The 16126-nt window shown below is 38.4% G+C and overlaps 1 protein-coding gene across 2 annotated transcripts in view; it reads right to left on the reverse strand.

The window, feature by feature from the left end:
- Positions 1-16126, reverse strand: part of LOC311096685 (integrin alpha-X-like) — a 33316-nt gene that overhangs the window by 7431 nt on the left and 9759 nt on the right. Inside the window, exons 3-17 of one of the 2 annotated variants that reach the window (XM_084135990.1) lie at positions 6887-6990; positions 6708-6778; positions 4619-4733; positions 4372-4499; positions 4035-4180; positions 3448-3598; positions 2971-3121; positions 2772-2845; positions 1756-1873; positions 1539-1672; positions 1271-1417; positions 943-1143; positions 636-769; positions 390-535; positions 141-289 (exon numbers count right to left, since the gene is read on the reverse strand). In XM_084135990.1, the coding sequence (XP_083992116.1) occupies positions 141-289; positions 390-535; positions 636-769; positions 943-1143; positions 1271-1417; positions 1539-1672; positions 1756-1873; positions 2772-2845; positions 2971-3121; positions 3448-3598; positions 4035-4180; positions 4372-4499; positions 4619-4733; positions 6708-6778; positions 6887-6990 (1969 nt within the window). Of the gene's footprint in view, positions 1-140; positions 290-389; positions 536-635; positions 770-942; positions 1144-1270; positions 1418-1538; positions 1673-1755; positions 1874-2771; positions 2846-2970; positions 3122-3447; positions 3599-3774; positions 3840-4034; positions 4181-4371; positions 4500-4618; positions 4734-6707; positions 6779-6886; positions 6991-16126 lie in introns of those variants that run through there. The other variant, XM_084135991.1, reaches the window with a different exon arrangement.

Below are 16126 nucleotides of genomic sequence, written 5' to 3' on the forward strand. Positions count from 1 at the left end.
AAGTTGCATTATAACCAAAATGCCTGAAACAAGTATGAGAAACAGAAATTACCCTTTTAGTCTTAATGTTAGCCTAGATTAATCAGATTCACTGAAAATCTACTCATAAATGTGAAACAAAAATTACATTTGATGTTTACCTCTATAAAAAAAGGATGACGTTTGCATACTTCCTGCAACCCAACCTCCATCACATCACTGAGGAGCCGGTTTTTGGCAGAGAAGTATGCACGATATTTATGTCGCTTGGAATCCAGCATTATGGTGTAATTAATATTTGCAGTCAAACCTAGAAAACATGTTTGATCATAAAAGCCCAAAAATATGTGTACTTGTGATGTAAAAACACAAAAAAATAAAAAAATTATGTAATTATATTATGAATAAACCTGTTATGCGATGTTTGTATTCGCTCATGGTGAAGCACACAGTCAGGTTGTTTTTCAGTGGATTTGTACAGTCTGATTGGTCACCGGTTGGTATTTTGGGTGGGTTGTAAGTTACTTTGGTTTCCAAGAGCATGATGGGTCTGGACCTGAAAGAGCCAAATATATGAATGATTCACATATGAACACATATTAATGATTATGGCTGAAACACTGTATTTGTATATATTTTAGTTCTTTATAAAAGACCTGAGAAGCAAAACTGCTCCCTTGGACCCAACAGCAATGTCAGGAAGGTTGTCTCGAGTCTTGTCTAGAGAAGACTGACTCAATGAAATCCCAAAGAACCGCAAACCTGGTCGCACAGATGATCCAGCAATCCTCTGTTTCATTCAAGAAGGAATTAAACATATAGCAAAAATATTGAGAGTCTATGAAGTGAGTCAAGAAAACGTAATGCAAGAAAGGTGAACCACGAGGCTGAATAAATGATGACAAGAGTTCATTTTTATGTGAACTATCACTTTAAACTGCCACCAACCCACATCTTTTTTACCTGTGAGTATTTTGAAATGATCCCTCCATCTATCCCATTGAAGATGTAGATGCTGCCCTGTCCATCCTCCTCTAAAGGAGCTCCAACCAGCACATCCATGAAACCATCACCATTCAGATCTGCTGGACTGGCCAGAGAAGAGCCAAACCGACCCCTCTGACCTGCCATGCCCACCAGTATATCCAAAAAAATTAAGTTTGCCTATGGAGATATAACAGAGAGAGGAGAAACAGGGTTAAACAGACACACATTTACATTTATTCACTCTTACTTGATTAACTTTCTTTAAAAATTGTAGTCTTAATTGAATCTTCAAAAAAACACTGACCCGACGCGTGAAGATGTAAACAAACACTAGGCCCTCTCGGTCAGACTCTATGTACGTTGGTGCCGATACCAAAAGTAGGTCTGTATTGAAGTCACGGTTCAAATCCACCACACACACCTCAGCTCCAAAATATGAGCCAATCTGAGGCTGAGAAAAGAGGAAGAGAAGCAATATAGTTACCATACAGCTGTTCTGAGTTCATGTACTTTCACTCGCTTACATTAATTTGTGATGTGCTAATATTTTACATAAATTTTTGTGTTACAACCTTAGGAGGATCCAGTTGTTTTAAATCACTTCCATCAATTCTTGAAACAGTTACTTGTCCCTTATGCTTGTGTCTTGGTGCTCCCATGACTGCATACTTTGCTCTGGACATTGTTGCTATTGCCAAAGAATAACCTGTGAAGAAAATAGACTTTAAAAGTATTCTGATGTTTTGACTGATTTATTTTTGATTTACACAATTGAAAAAGAGATCTCACCTAAATAACTGTCATGCTCACTTCCAGCTTGAAAGACATCTGACTTATCATTTGGTTTGTTCAGCTGATATCCACCCTTCCATTGGAAAGCTCCCACTGCGGTCATTATCAAATCTGTCTGAATGCAGATAACATTATAAGAACAAACAGAAATATTTAAGAAATAATCTAATTCCACATAAGTTTACAAGCATGCAAAATCTACAGTGTGTTTTTCATTGAGGTGGAAGAGTAGTTAAACATCAAAACAGCAAACGTCATGGATATCTATGTTTGCAACAAATGCTTTATAAATAATAATACCTTGATTCATGAATGCAGACAGCTAGATTTGCCCTGATGCAAGTGAACTTCCAGGTTACTTTTATAGCACTTTGCACAATACTTATGGTTTCAAAGCAGCTTTACAAATAGCACCTTACAACTCTAGCAGTTAATTTGACCCGATGTAACATTGTACTGTATTAAAGGTTTAGTTAGTTCACCCAAAAAGCTGTCCCAAAACTGTACGAGTTTCTTTCTTCTGTTGAACACAAAAGAAGATATTTTGAAGAAAGTCGGTAATCAAACAGTTGACTGCAGCCATTGACTTCCAAAGTAGGAAAAAATACCATGGAAGTCAATGGGGCCCATTAACTGTTTGATTACCGACATTCTTCAAAATATCTTCTTTTGTGTTAAACAGAAGAAAAAATACAGTTTTGGAACAACTTGAGGGTGAGTAAATAATGACAATATTTAAATTTTGGGGTGAACTAACCCTTTAATGACAATATTAATAAATTGTTGTTCAATTAAATCTAAAACTGAAAATACATTTCAATGTAAAAATCTAAAATGACTATAGTAAAGTGTGTAAAGCATGGATAGCATGCAAAGACATGAATTAAATTAAACAGAACAGTAAAAAGAGCAATTAAACGGCTCCTAAATCATTTCAGTAAAACTATTTCTAACCCATGGATTTAATCTTTTTCATTAGTTTGGTGTCAAATAAATGAAATACACAGAATTACATTTGATGTAAATGCTGCACTAAACCCGTCCTGTGCAAACTCCATTCGAGATGAATCTCCAGAGGTCTGGGTTCCTGGCAAATAAAAGCAGCAACAACACAGTTAACTATAAATGTATTATTTTAAATCAATCCATTGAACAAAGTAAAATGTAAACATTTTCTGTGTCATTCATTTTTCATTCCCTCTGCAAACATACCTTCAATGGCAATAATGTTCTCTTTGAGTTTTTCACGAATACTTTCCAGTGCGTCGAAATTGGTTACTTTGAACACATGGTTATTGGTGGGTAAAGATGCAATAATTGTCAGCTCCATTATTGCTTTGTCAATAGCAAAAGCATTGCCAACCTAAGAAAAATTCAATGATAATTGTAACACTTCATCAATGTAATGATTTCAATAACGGTTTTTGATTTTTAATATTTTAATAACCCTCTTTTTTGATGAATGATTTTTATTTTTAAAAAGTGGATAATTACAATGGCCAGATCAGATCTTGTGTTTGTTCACCGGAAATTTCAAATCCCACAAAACTTTTCCAAGACAAATCACATCAGCAAAGAATGCATGTTGATTTTGCCTAGCCATCTAGATCTGAATCAGTATAATCACTTTTTGCACAACTAATATAGTTAAGTCTTTTTTAATTTAGCAGAGGCAAAATCAAATCTTACCCCAATAGCATATCGTATTATATTTTTAGCTTGTGCTAGTTGAACAGCTTCAGTCAACATGTTTGAATCAGTTGATTCACCATCGGTGATAACAACCAAAACTTTACTGGCTGATGGTCTTGCACCTCCATTACTTCCAAAAAGCTCATTCCTATTGAAAATAAAATAAAATATGACAATATATTTAATCAACAATACAATTATGCAACTGTATAGGACATGTTTCTTATTAAGTTTACATTGCTTGTCTTTGGAACCTTGTTAAAATTATGAAGTGCTGTAAAACCTTATGAAAACTCATAAAAAGAAAAAGACTTGTTGTAGTACCGTATGTGTATCCATTTATTCCTGCATTTAATATCATGTGCTTTTTGCATGATTGCTCAGACATCTATCAGTTTTTCATTTGTATTATCCGTTTTTCTTTTTTTGGGGTGGGTGGTTATATTTTTAAAATTAGGATGTGCTCCTCACATCTCACTAAATATCCTGTTAAATTCATCTTTAAGTCTTTCAGTCAGAAGTAATATTACTTTAAATGGCATAGATAAAAGAATTCCAATAAAATATCAGCAGTCATGTCTCACACAAGTTTTCTTATAGCTGTTGCGGTGTAAGTCCATCCTTTCTGTTGAGATATCTTATTCACTGCATTTTCCCATGCCGTGGCGTCTTTGACTTGTTGAAACTTGTAATGAATGACACATTCTGTAGAAAACTGTGCAATGGCAAACTGCAAGATAGATAGATAGATAGATAGATAGATAGATAGATAGATAGATAGATAGATAGATAGATAGATAGATAGATAGATAGATAGATAGATAGATAGATAGATAGATAGATTTAGTGCCTGATGCGCTGAAAAATGGGGGTAAAAATCATGGACAAGCTAAATCATAATAAATGCATGGATTATCATACCTGTGTATCACGATTTACAAAACCTTTGATCATTTCTATAACAAAAGCCTTCATCTTTTTAAAATCCAGATCATTTACACTTCCAGATCCATCCATTAAAAAAGCAATATCAATTTGTGTTGGGCATTCTGAAGTTGGAGAAATGAATAATTTCATTATATATTCATTTAATCTGAATAATCATGTAATACAGTATATACAGTATGAAGAAGACTTGCTTGGATTTGGTAGAATGCCATACATTTACCTCTCAGAGTCTTTGGCACAGATCTGCTCACAACATTATCTGGACTGATTTTAAAGCACATGCCGTTGTAAGTGGTTACGCCATCACAGGTCTTAGGTATGGTTGGACCACAAACCTGAGAGAAATTAAGATTTTATTTTCAACATGACACTCTATTCTGGACTTTAGTGTAACATTTGAAGCTTTACACTATGAACATTTGTCAAATCTAATATTAATCAATTATTTTGGACATCTTTTAGATTGACTGCAAATTGTAGGGTCAAATGTAACAATTCAAATTATACAAATATATACATGCACCAAATCTTGCATTTGTCTTCCATGCTTCTGCAGTCAAATTGTTATTGTATAATATTTTTAGGATATGATAGCATTTTTAGGATATCAAAATATAGTTTCTTTAAGCATTATTAAACAATGTAGACAAACAGCAGTAAGATTTTTTATTCTCACAAAAATGGGGATTTAAGGGGTCATGAATTGAGAAATCAAATTTTCCTTGATCTTCATGTATAGTCAGATGTTCTTTGTCTCAAAATCGTTTATTGCTGTTTATGTGTCAGTAAATCAAGCCAGTGTCTAAACGATCAACTTGACATGGTTTCTGTAAGTAGCATAAAAATAATCTGTTATTTTAATTGTGATTAAATTATACACAGAAAGCGATCAAAGAACACTCCCTTTCTAATCGCTGGGACTGTCAATCACACAGCACGAGTTCTGGACTCTTAAAGGACAATTCCGGTATTTAACACTTTGAGTCTATTTTGTAGTTTGTTTTGGATGAACAAGAGTGGTGGACAAAGAAATTTTGACAATGGTTCCTGTCTCGACTTTTTGACTATTTTAGAATTGCCCATGACCGCTTTACAATGGGAGTCTATGGCCATGCACAAACATGCCCTTAAAACAACCCTTAACGTTCGTTTTCAAAACTGTTCAACTCACCGAGTGGTTAGTGGTGTTCGTTGATGATTAAAAACAAATATATCGGCGCAATGTATGATTTCAATCCGTTTATTTTTCTATAGTGGAACTATTTTTTCAGATACCTCACAACCGCGTATAAACTTCCGCTCTTCCGCAACTTCCGTTGCTCTGCTCACGCTAGCCTTCTGAGAGACAGAGAACCGAGCGAAAAGACCTAAAAGACTACAACCAAATGTAAACAGCCCCCTTTCAGTTTCCGGTAGCGCAGTAATATCAACGAGCAATGAGTCCTCCAACGGAAATCAATGGGATTTTACAAAATGCCAAATAAAACACGACAGAAACTGTATTTCGCTACGCTACTTGTTTTGGAACATCAACGAACACCACTAACCACTCGGTGAGTTGCACAGTTTTGAAAACGAACGTTAAGGGTTGTTTTAAGGGCATGTTTGTGCATGGCCATAGACTCCCATTCTAAAGCGGTCATGGGCAATTCTAAAATAGTCAAAAAGTCGAGACAGGAACCATTGTCAAAATTTCTTTGTCCACCACTCTTGTTCATCCAAAACAAAGTGTTAAATACCGGAATTGTCCTTTAAACTCACGTTATAATCAATGACGCCATCTACACTGCACAATGAATCTATCGTGTTTGCACTGTTAGTTATAATGAAATCATTCGTGAGAGCACAAAAATCGTGCTATAATGACGAGATCACTGCATTCATGTGCTCAACAGACATCGGCTGTCATCGGCTACAGTGTTTATCGCTGCAACCTTTCATGTGACGGGAGTAGATCTAAATATAATACTATAATCAACACTTTTCACTATTAGTTAATCTCGACAGCTGTAATGGTAAAAACTTAGTAAAAGATTTTGAGAGAGTTCCATATGTAATACTTATTTCATATGCAAAGATGTTAGCCAATCATAACAGTGGGCGTTTACACTGAAGTCTCACGGCAGACACGCCCCTTAAAACAGAGCGTTCAAATCAGAGGTAAAATCAGGGTAGAGAATGGCCTTTTATTTCTAAATTATGACAATTTTTGATGTAAAAATCATACCAACATTATAACTATAAGTGCACCTCAGGAAACATAAAAAAAAAAAAAAAGGTTCATGACCCCTTTAAAATATGACACTTACCACTGCTCTTGAAGACTGAGGATCTAGAGACATTGAAAGTCCAAGGGACATGTTGACAGCCCCATTGGTGACTGTTGAATAAAAAGTGATTTTTTTTTTTTATAAAGAAATACTATCATGGATAATAAAACAAGTATATTTTTTTACATACATGAAAGCATAATTTACAAACAAAGTACCGGTAATGGGCAGTGGAATGCAGTTTCCTTCAGTGACAGCACAACGATATATTCGTCCTCTTTGAGTTAGACTGTGTTGTATTAAAGGATCACTCACAAGTAGACTATGGAAGAAGACAGGAGAATAAGAGAACATGTTGAAAAAGGAGACATCTGTGGTGTTCCTGGTTGGGTGTGCTGTTTCAGTATGATGCAAAAACCTCTGATCGTACTGCAAAAAATTAAAGATGAAAAAGTGTGGACATCAGCATGCTTTTAAATTATTTTTAGTTAGTGTCGCAAAATATTTGTATATTATGGAAAGGGGAAATTAGAACTATTGGCAAAGCATTAGGTGGAAAAAAAACTTTGCCCTATAATTAAATTCGTATGGGCACGAATACTGGAATGGGCATTTTATCAACCAATGGGTACTTAGAATACCTGTCCACTGTAAGTAGGTTCTGATGTCCATGAATCTCAAATAGATCAGATGCTGAACTGCCATGGTTTTTTGGAATGAGAGGTTATTTTTGGTTGTGCATCTTGATGTTCTACATATTGCAAGATTTGCACATTTTTTCAATGTCTGTCAAGTCAAGTCAAGTCACCTTTATTTATACAGCACTTTTTACAATACAGATTGTTTCAAAGCAGCTTCACAGTAATAACAGGAAAGTAATGCAACATAGTTTCTGTTTCTGTTTCAGCTGTACAGCAGATCTACTGTAGAAGAAAATAGCGTCATAGTCACTAAACTCTTCTGATTATTCTTTTCACTCCTCTATCAGAAATCTTGCGAGGAGCACTGGTCGAGGCAAATTTATGGTGAAATTATTGTCTTTCCACTTCCGTATTATGGCCCCAAAAGTGCTCACTGGACCATTCAGAAGCTTAGAATGGCACCTATAACCAATGCCATCATTATGTTTTGCAACAATTAGGTTGCGAAGGTCTTGAGACAGCTCTTTGCTTTTACCCATCATGAGATGTGTCTTGTGTGACACCTTGGCAATGAGACCTTTTTGTAGGCCATCATTTGGGACTGAACCAGCGGTTATTAATTTCCACTGACAGGGGGCTGGATTGCTTTTTAATTACTGTAAGTTTTCAGCAGTTGTCTTGGCTTTCCATGCCTTTTTGCGCCTCCCTTTCTTCATGTGTTCAATACTTTTCCCCTGTGTCATTTCACATTATTACACATAACTTAATTTCTGAACTTATTTTAGTTTGTTTCTTTGTATGTATGGCTTACTTGGGTTGTTACCAACATCTGGTGAAAATTTCATGTCAATAGCGCCTTTGGAAATATATTTACTGAGAAAAATGATGACGTGTTCAATACTTATTTCCCCTGCTGTGTATATATATATTGTAATGATTTATGTCTGTTCCTCTGTCCTGTCCCATGTTTTGGAGTTCCCCGTTATGTTGATTAGTCTTCCCAGGTGTTTTCTATTAACCACGCCCCCTTGTTATCTTGTTTAGCTTGTCTGTCTGTGTATTTAAGCCCTGTGTTTAGGTCAGTCTTTGTCAGTTCTTGTTTATTGTTGCACCATTGCGGTTGTTCTGTACCCCGAGTCTTAGTCCTGAGTTTGTGCTTGTATATGTTAAATTTTGAGGTTATTTAATAAAAGACTACTGCACGTGGATCCTGCTTCCTCCTCTGCTTCAACCATAGATGTAACGTATATATATATATATATATATATATATATATATATATATGAAGAGTTCAGATGCAAAAGCCTCTAAGTGCCATCTGAAATTTTCTTTTAGAATGATAATTTTCATCAAGCTTGTATATTTAAGTTCAGTAATTTCACTTACATGGCAATGAAAATTACCTATTAATTGTCATTTAAGTGAAATTACTGAACTTAAATATACGAGCTTGATGAAAATTATCATTCTAAAAGAAAATTTCAGATGGCACTTAGAGGCTTTTGCATCTGAACTCTTCATATATATATATATTTATCTGCTCTGGAGAAAACAATGATGTCATCGTCCAGCTCAGTTCAGTTCTCCTATAACGGTGTTGATGCAGGCAGATCAGTAATACTTTTGAATATTAAATGTCCTCAACTAAGCAAGCCAAAAGCCAAAGGCGACAGTGGCAAGGAACCAAACTCCATCAGGTGACAGAATGGAGAAAAAAAGAAACCAGGCTCAGTCGCTCAGTTGTCCTCTAGCCAACAAACATCAATGTATGATTATGATTCAGGCAGCATTACAGGTCAATGTCTGTGTTTATCTTTGTCCAGTATATAATTTCTGCATGATTCCTACATGTTTTTTCGATACCTTGGTGGGCTGCGTGGACTTGAGTCAGAATGTCATTGCGTTGGTCATGGATTAGCATGGATAAGCACTTGTCTGCCCTTAAATACAACTCCTGCTTCTATGGTAAGCTCCTCTCGGAAAGGTCATTAACTGCGTAGGTCTTTTGGCAGGTCTTGAATTCTGTCTGGCCATCTCTGATGGATAATTTCTATTATGGCGCTTTTCCACTGCATGGTACGGTACGGCTCGGTTCGGTACGGCACGCTTTGGCGCTTTTCCACTGCATGGTACAGTACGGCTCGGTTCAGTACGGCTCACTTTTGCCGCATTTCCACTGCATGGTACGGTACGGTACGGCTCGCTTCGGCTCGCTTTAAATGGTACCACCTCTGTTGAGGTTCCAAGCGTACCGTACCGATACTAAAATGTGACGTGAAAACACTGCAGATCACTGATTGGTCAGACAGAATCATCACTTCCAGCGTCATTGTATTTACGACACGAGACACTAAACCCGCTAGATTTAAATAGCCAGTAGACAACAGCCAGCGCTGTAGCGCCTGTTTTAAAAGTATTTGCTTAAAAAAAAAAAAAAAAAAAAAGAGTAAACTTCAAAAAAAGAAATGGCTGAATCGTGGTCAGTGGACGAGGTGCAGACGTTCCTCTCGTTGGTTGCCGAGGAGTGGATGGGGAAACACGGAATGAAAAATTCGCATTTAATATGATGATATCATGGCAGTAGAGACGGCAACTATAACGATCAGTCCCACCCACTTTGAAGCGGTACTAACTGCAGTGGAAAAGCAACCGAGATAAAGCGAACCGAACCGTGCCGTACCGAGTCGAGTCGTATCACGCAGTGGAAAAGCGAAGCGAGCCGAACCGTTCCGCGCCGAGTCGAACCGTACCGAGCCGAACCGAGCCATACCATGCAGTGGAAAAGCGCCATTAGTGCACTGAGCTTGGGGTCTTTTGCAGTCTCAGTTCTGAGAATCTGCCTCCACTGTGAGGGTGGTCGCTGGATTGTATTACGTTAAGCAAGCATCAACTGACACTGTTGTCTTTAGGTCATCGAAGCATTTCTAATAATCAGTGTCCCATATCCATTGTGAGTCACTTTTCAGTAATCCTCTCAGATTGTGGGCTTTATCCGCAAACTTTGGTATGTAGGGTTACCGGTAGTTTAGCATGCCCATGAATCAATGAAGGCCACTTTTGCTTTGTGGTGTTAGCATTTTTTGCATATCGTGGACTTTGGCTGGGTCTGACCTAATGCCTTTGTCTTTGAACAGGTTGCCAAAGAAGGATATGCTCTGCTGCTTGATGATACGCTTGTCACTGTTAAACACCAGACCTGTTTCCACAGCTCTTTCCATTAGGCTTATCAGATTCCTGTCGTGATCCCTTGTCAGCTCCACATAAATGGTCTTGGGACAAACTGAAAAAAATGTAAAGCGTCTTTAGCAGTATCTGTCAAAAGGAGTACGGAACGTAGTTAGAATTTGTGACTCCCTGTCAAGATTTATCGACAAGGTTCCGGCTTCTGTGTCTAGCTTGCTGAACACTTTTGCATTTGCAAATTTTGGGTTAAGTTGCATTTAGGATGTGGGTCTAGGCAGATTCGAAGTGATCCTACTTTCTTTGTGATGAAGGCTAGGGCTGGGACGGTATGGATTTTTTCTTACCGCGGTTGAAAAGCAAGAAATTACCGCGGTATAGCGGTAAACCGCTTCAAACCTCTCTCTCGCTCCCTCTCCCTCTCCCTCTCTGCCGTGCACGCGCTACACGGTTTGGAACACAGTCTCTGTCTCGCATGCGCACTCTTGCTCGCTCGCTCTAGATTCCGGGAGATTTTAACTAATTTGCGGGCATCATGGAGCCGCTATTAATATGCGGGAGACTCCCGGAACTTCTGGGAGACTTGGGATGTCTGTAGGTACTCTCGCATATAGGCCTAATAGTCAATACGAATGGAATGTTATTATGTGTCATGGAACATTGCGCTCCCCAACTCGCGAAAGGTCGGATGTGCTCCATCTTTTGATGGATTCAAGGTTTTCTAAACAAAACTTATGTAAGACACAATGTCATTAGACACAATCCATGTCATTAGAATCAATGTAATTAGACACAACGTGCACACATGTGCAGGCCAATGCTTTTTTTTTTTTTGCGGTGATGACGGTGACGAGCTCAGACCCGCGGTAGGCATCATGTGACCGCGGTATTGCGGTAATGCGGTAACCGTCCCAGCCCTAATGAAGGCAAGACAAAACCACCAATCTGGGTGCTCCTCCACTTTTTGCAGGACTCCTTGATCGACAAGTTTGTTCAACTCATTTTGAAGTTTGTTCTTGATGTGATACTGCATTTCATGGTGGGTCGATGAATAGATTGGCACCTTCCTTTAGGATGAGCTTTACTGTGCCATTGAAACTGCCAATTCTATTCTAGTATAATTCTATACTATGACATTAATTTTGCATTAGATACTGGTTTTAGATGTCCATGCTTTGTGGTAATGCACCATTCATCTGTTTGAATGTAGGCAGTGGATGTGTGTTTCCAGATGCCCCCTTATCTATTTTCAGGTGAAACGTGTATTCATGTCCTTGCAAGAGAGGTGGTTTAATATTCAGAGTTGTATATGCCTCATCTCTGGGTGGTTTCACATGGATGCTATGCATGCATTTTGCACTGATGTTGGAGTGAAATTGTTTTTGGCATGTATAAATTGTCTTTAGTGCTGTCTAGAACGTTAATGCTGAGCTCATCTTTGTGTTTGTGGTCTTTCCACGGGTTAGTGTGGCTTTGGCATCTGTTGCATGTTCATGACTTCCTTCTTCTGCACTGGCTGGATAGCTGTCTCTGTTGTCTGCTCTTTTTAGAGCATATACCATTTTATGCAGGGCACTGCCTTGGCTTGTGGTTTGTGTCACAGTTTTGACATGTTGTCCTTTTGTTACAGCGTGGACAATTTTAGTGTGTGACATTAAAGCTGTTGTATCTGTTCATTACCAGCTGTGAAGGCTTCGTATTTTTGCCCCTCTGCTTATATCAGCAATGGGGTGACCTTTAGGCTTGCTGTATAAGTTGATTCTTAAAGCATCGAAAGGAGTACTGGCAATGATAAGTTTGACTAAACGGTCATTGAGCTTATCGTCAGTGAATTGGCATTTCAGTGCTAAAGTTCTGGCTCTAGTCATGAAGTCGTCGATGATATCTTTTGGTTTTTGTCTATATTGCATGAGATGGAGCCTGTGGATTCTGAAGTTCACATCTAACTTTAGTTGTCCTTCAAAGAAATTCCACAAGGTGTCAGGCTTTCTCTTATCTGCATCACTGAGCCCACTTGCATTGAGTCATTGAATCTCCAGTGCCTCTACATATTTTCCTAGCTTGTTTTTCTGCATTTATTTCTTCATCCTCCAGGTAAAGATTTTTTGTTGTTGTTTAAATAAAGACATTGCTTCACTCAGATTGGGGTCAGACCAGATTATTATTGGTAGACAGTGTTGGGAAGTTCGTTTTTTAAGGACTACAACAAACGGCTGGTAGGGACTACACGACATTCCTCCCGGGTTAGTGACATCACTAACCCTAAAATTTACATAAACCCGCCCCCACAGTCCATGTTGAGAAGAGGAAGAGTTGTTGTAGTAGAGCACATTTGGGAGTCTGCTCAAGCTGGCTGTCGCATCCATCTTTTCACATGCAATACAGTACTGATTGCAATACAGTACTGATATACTGATTGGCTTCATCACTGTCTCCTCTCCACCAGTAAGCTGGTGTGTGGTGGGCGTACTGGCGCAATATGGCTGCCGTCGCATCATCCAGGTGGATGCTGCACATTGGTGGTGGTTGAGGAGATTCCCCCTTCTATGTAAAGCGCTTTGAGTGCAGAGAAAAGCGCTATATAAATGTAAGGAATTATTATTATTATTAGTACGTACACACACACACACAGCCCCTCCCCTCCATGCACACCGCATCTGTCTCCATGAACACAAGATCATCCCTGGAAGCGTGGAAGCTTGGCCTATTTGGTGCAGAAAAGACGGCTGGCGAAATTCACAAGTTCACGAAAGGTTGGTATCTCGTGAACACTGTTGTATTACAAATTTATGAAATGTTTAATTTAGGTTGCAACAGTAAAAGTTGAGTACATTGAAGTTAGCATTTTAAGGTTAGGTTAGGATAATAGTAATAACAGTTTCTGCCAGTCCTGTTTTTCTCTATTGTAAGTCACCTTTTGTCTTTAATGGCTCAAGCCCGTAGCCCCAGACGCACCTTTTGTCTTTAATGGCTCGAGCCCCAGCCCTAGACGATGAATCATTAGGTTGATTGGATTAGCTGTAGGGGAGACTTTCACCTTTTGTCTTTAATGGCTCTGGGATTGGCTCTTGGAACCGGAGTTCCTGGCCAGTATCAGCATTTGAATAAGTTATGCTGATTCAATTGGACTGGTAGTGCTCTCAGAGTAGGGTGTGTTCATACTTAATTTACATGCTTTGTTCAGAGACTCCGCCTCTATGTAATCCCTCCCCTCTTTGAGAAGTATAATTACACTGAATACTGTATTAGATTTAGAATGTTGGACGAACCGCAGCCACGCTCAATAAAGAAGGACTTCTGTTTGAACGCGATCCCAACGTCTCCTGGTCTCTCTCCTTTGAAGAAGGAAAAGAAATTTCCAACAGTTTACACAATCACACATTAAAAAGTGCTATAAACCTGACCCTTAGCAAACAAGTGATTGATGTCTACACTGTGTGTCGCAACTGTTCAGATCCAATTTGTGTGTCCATGCAGCTCTTTCGCTTTCCAGAATATCTGCAATTGTTTCTATGGCAATGACATTAAGTTGATGGAGGAGTTTGCATTTGCAATAGAGATGTTGTCTTATTTAAATTTTACAACATGGAAATGTGTAGCCGCCGCGCTGGACTGCTGCAGAACTGTAGGAGGCTGGTATACTCACAGCTTTTTTTCCGCGTTCTTGTCTCCGCCAGTTTCAAATTATGTTTCAAAAATAATAATTTTCTGCTCGTCCGGCACTTTGCAACAACACAGCCTTGTTTCGGCAGCGACTTTCAGCATGTTTCCTATAACAACATCTGAAGTTTACATTTTACGTGGCGTGAGAAAGTCACATAAACCACGCAAAATCCGATCAGAGCGTTCAGACTGAAGCGGATTTCCTGATATGTGATTTGAAAAGGATTTCAAACCACATATGGATGTAGCTTGAAACGGATTTCATGTGATTTTTTTGCTGTTCATGTTAGCTAAAGATTTCAGATTTCAATCGGATATGAACAAAAATCGGATTTGGACTGACAATCTGAACGTAGCCTATGTCGGAATAAGAAATAGAAGGAAGAATTGTCGGATTGTCAGTGCACGACTAAGAAGCTATAGCTCGTTTGGATCTTTACTATATATTAACTTTAGTTTGTCAAAATGCCGTGCTATTTCCTGCTTACTAAGTCCTTCTCTATATGATTTAGCAGCTTCCACATGTTTTTTCCGTAGTTTAGACATCATAAATTAGTGTAACAATGTGTTCAGTAGTACACAAAACAGTGCAATCCATGCTGTTGTTTACATCCGAGTATCTCCAATATGGCCGCGCATCACTTGCAACTTCTCAAATCTGTCACTGCAATTTCAAATTTCGCGCCTTGACTTTTGCTACTCTTTTCGTGATATATTAGATGCAAAACTAACTTGTGCACTTGAAACTCAGTGGCGGAGAGAGAGAAAAGGGGGCGGGGGTGTTCAAAGGAGCCATTTATTGGTTGGCTCCTAACCAATGAAATGGGACTTCTATTGTACGCGATGATGTCACGAAACCTGCGTCCTCGGGGACGATCTGAAACGCTAACATGGCTTAATGCATTAGACTGATATTAAAAGAAATAAATGATATTATCAAACTCAGTAAACACCATACTAATGCATACTACAGAAAAGCAGATGAGCACATAAAGCACAGCCACCATAAAATCACACTTTAGCACCTCTTTTTACTTTGAGATTGTTCTGAGCTTAAATACAGATTTCTGAATTAAATGATTTTTTAATTTCCAGCACTGGAACACAATCACTCGCCATGGTGGCAACTCTCAGACAGATTGGAGCCTAAAGCTTTCAGCATCAATGTGGATTGATGTAATTGGCAGACGTGGTGCAATGCAAACTCAAACAAGAGAGCCAATCAGAATAGCATCGCTTTACTAAATGGCCTTTAAATAGCAGGAGGCATCATGCACATCAAAAACAGGCAAAGCAACAAATAAATATTATTCAACACATCCTAGATTTTTACAGAAAATATTCAAGATGTAACCCCCTTTGAAATCATTAAGATTTTCATAAGTAACTAATTTAATTCGAAATTGTAACTGATTACATTTATTTTAATTTTGTAATTAAAGTACGTAACATGTAACTAGTTACTCCCCAACACTGTTGGTTGATGTGCTGCCATTCTAGTGCATTTATCTTATACTCACATGAAAATTAGTCGTTCTTTTCCATGTTTTGTTGTCTCCTCTGGACTGTTTAGTAATTATAACAGACATCTGTCATAATTAGTTGACAGAAGTGCTTCAGACGCAATCACGCATGGGCGTTCCCAAAGCGTCATCGACGCATTGTCTCGTTCCCTACTCAGGGAACTAGGGTTACAGTCGTAACCTGAGACGTTTTCTCTACATACGTCACACACATGTGCAGAAAAGCATGTTGCCACTCCTGGCCAGCACAAAGCATAAATACAGCAGAAAAAGTGCGAGTAATATGGTTTCTTGCTATTTCGTACATAGACCGTGTCCAGGGGCGTCACTAGGCCCTTTTTAGGGGGGCTTCAACCCCTAAACTTCTGCCCAGCCCCCCTAAAAAATATTTGATTAATACATTTTTGATCGCTTCAGTCCCCTTTAAAAAAACTCATTTGAAACGGCGGCA

The sequence above is a fragment of the Abramis brama genome (genome assembly GCF_963993115.1).
Source record: "Abramis brama genome assembly, chromosome: 14".
In the NCBI taxonomy this organism is placed as follows: Eukaryota; Metazoa; Chordata; class Actinopteri; order Cypriniformes; family Leuciscidae; genus Abramis; species Abramis brama.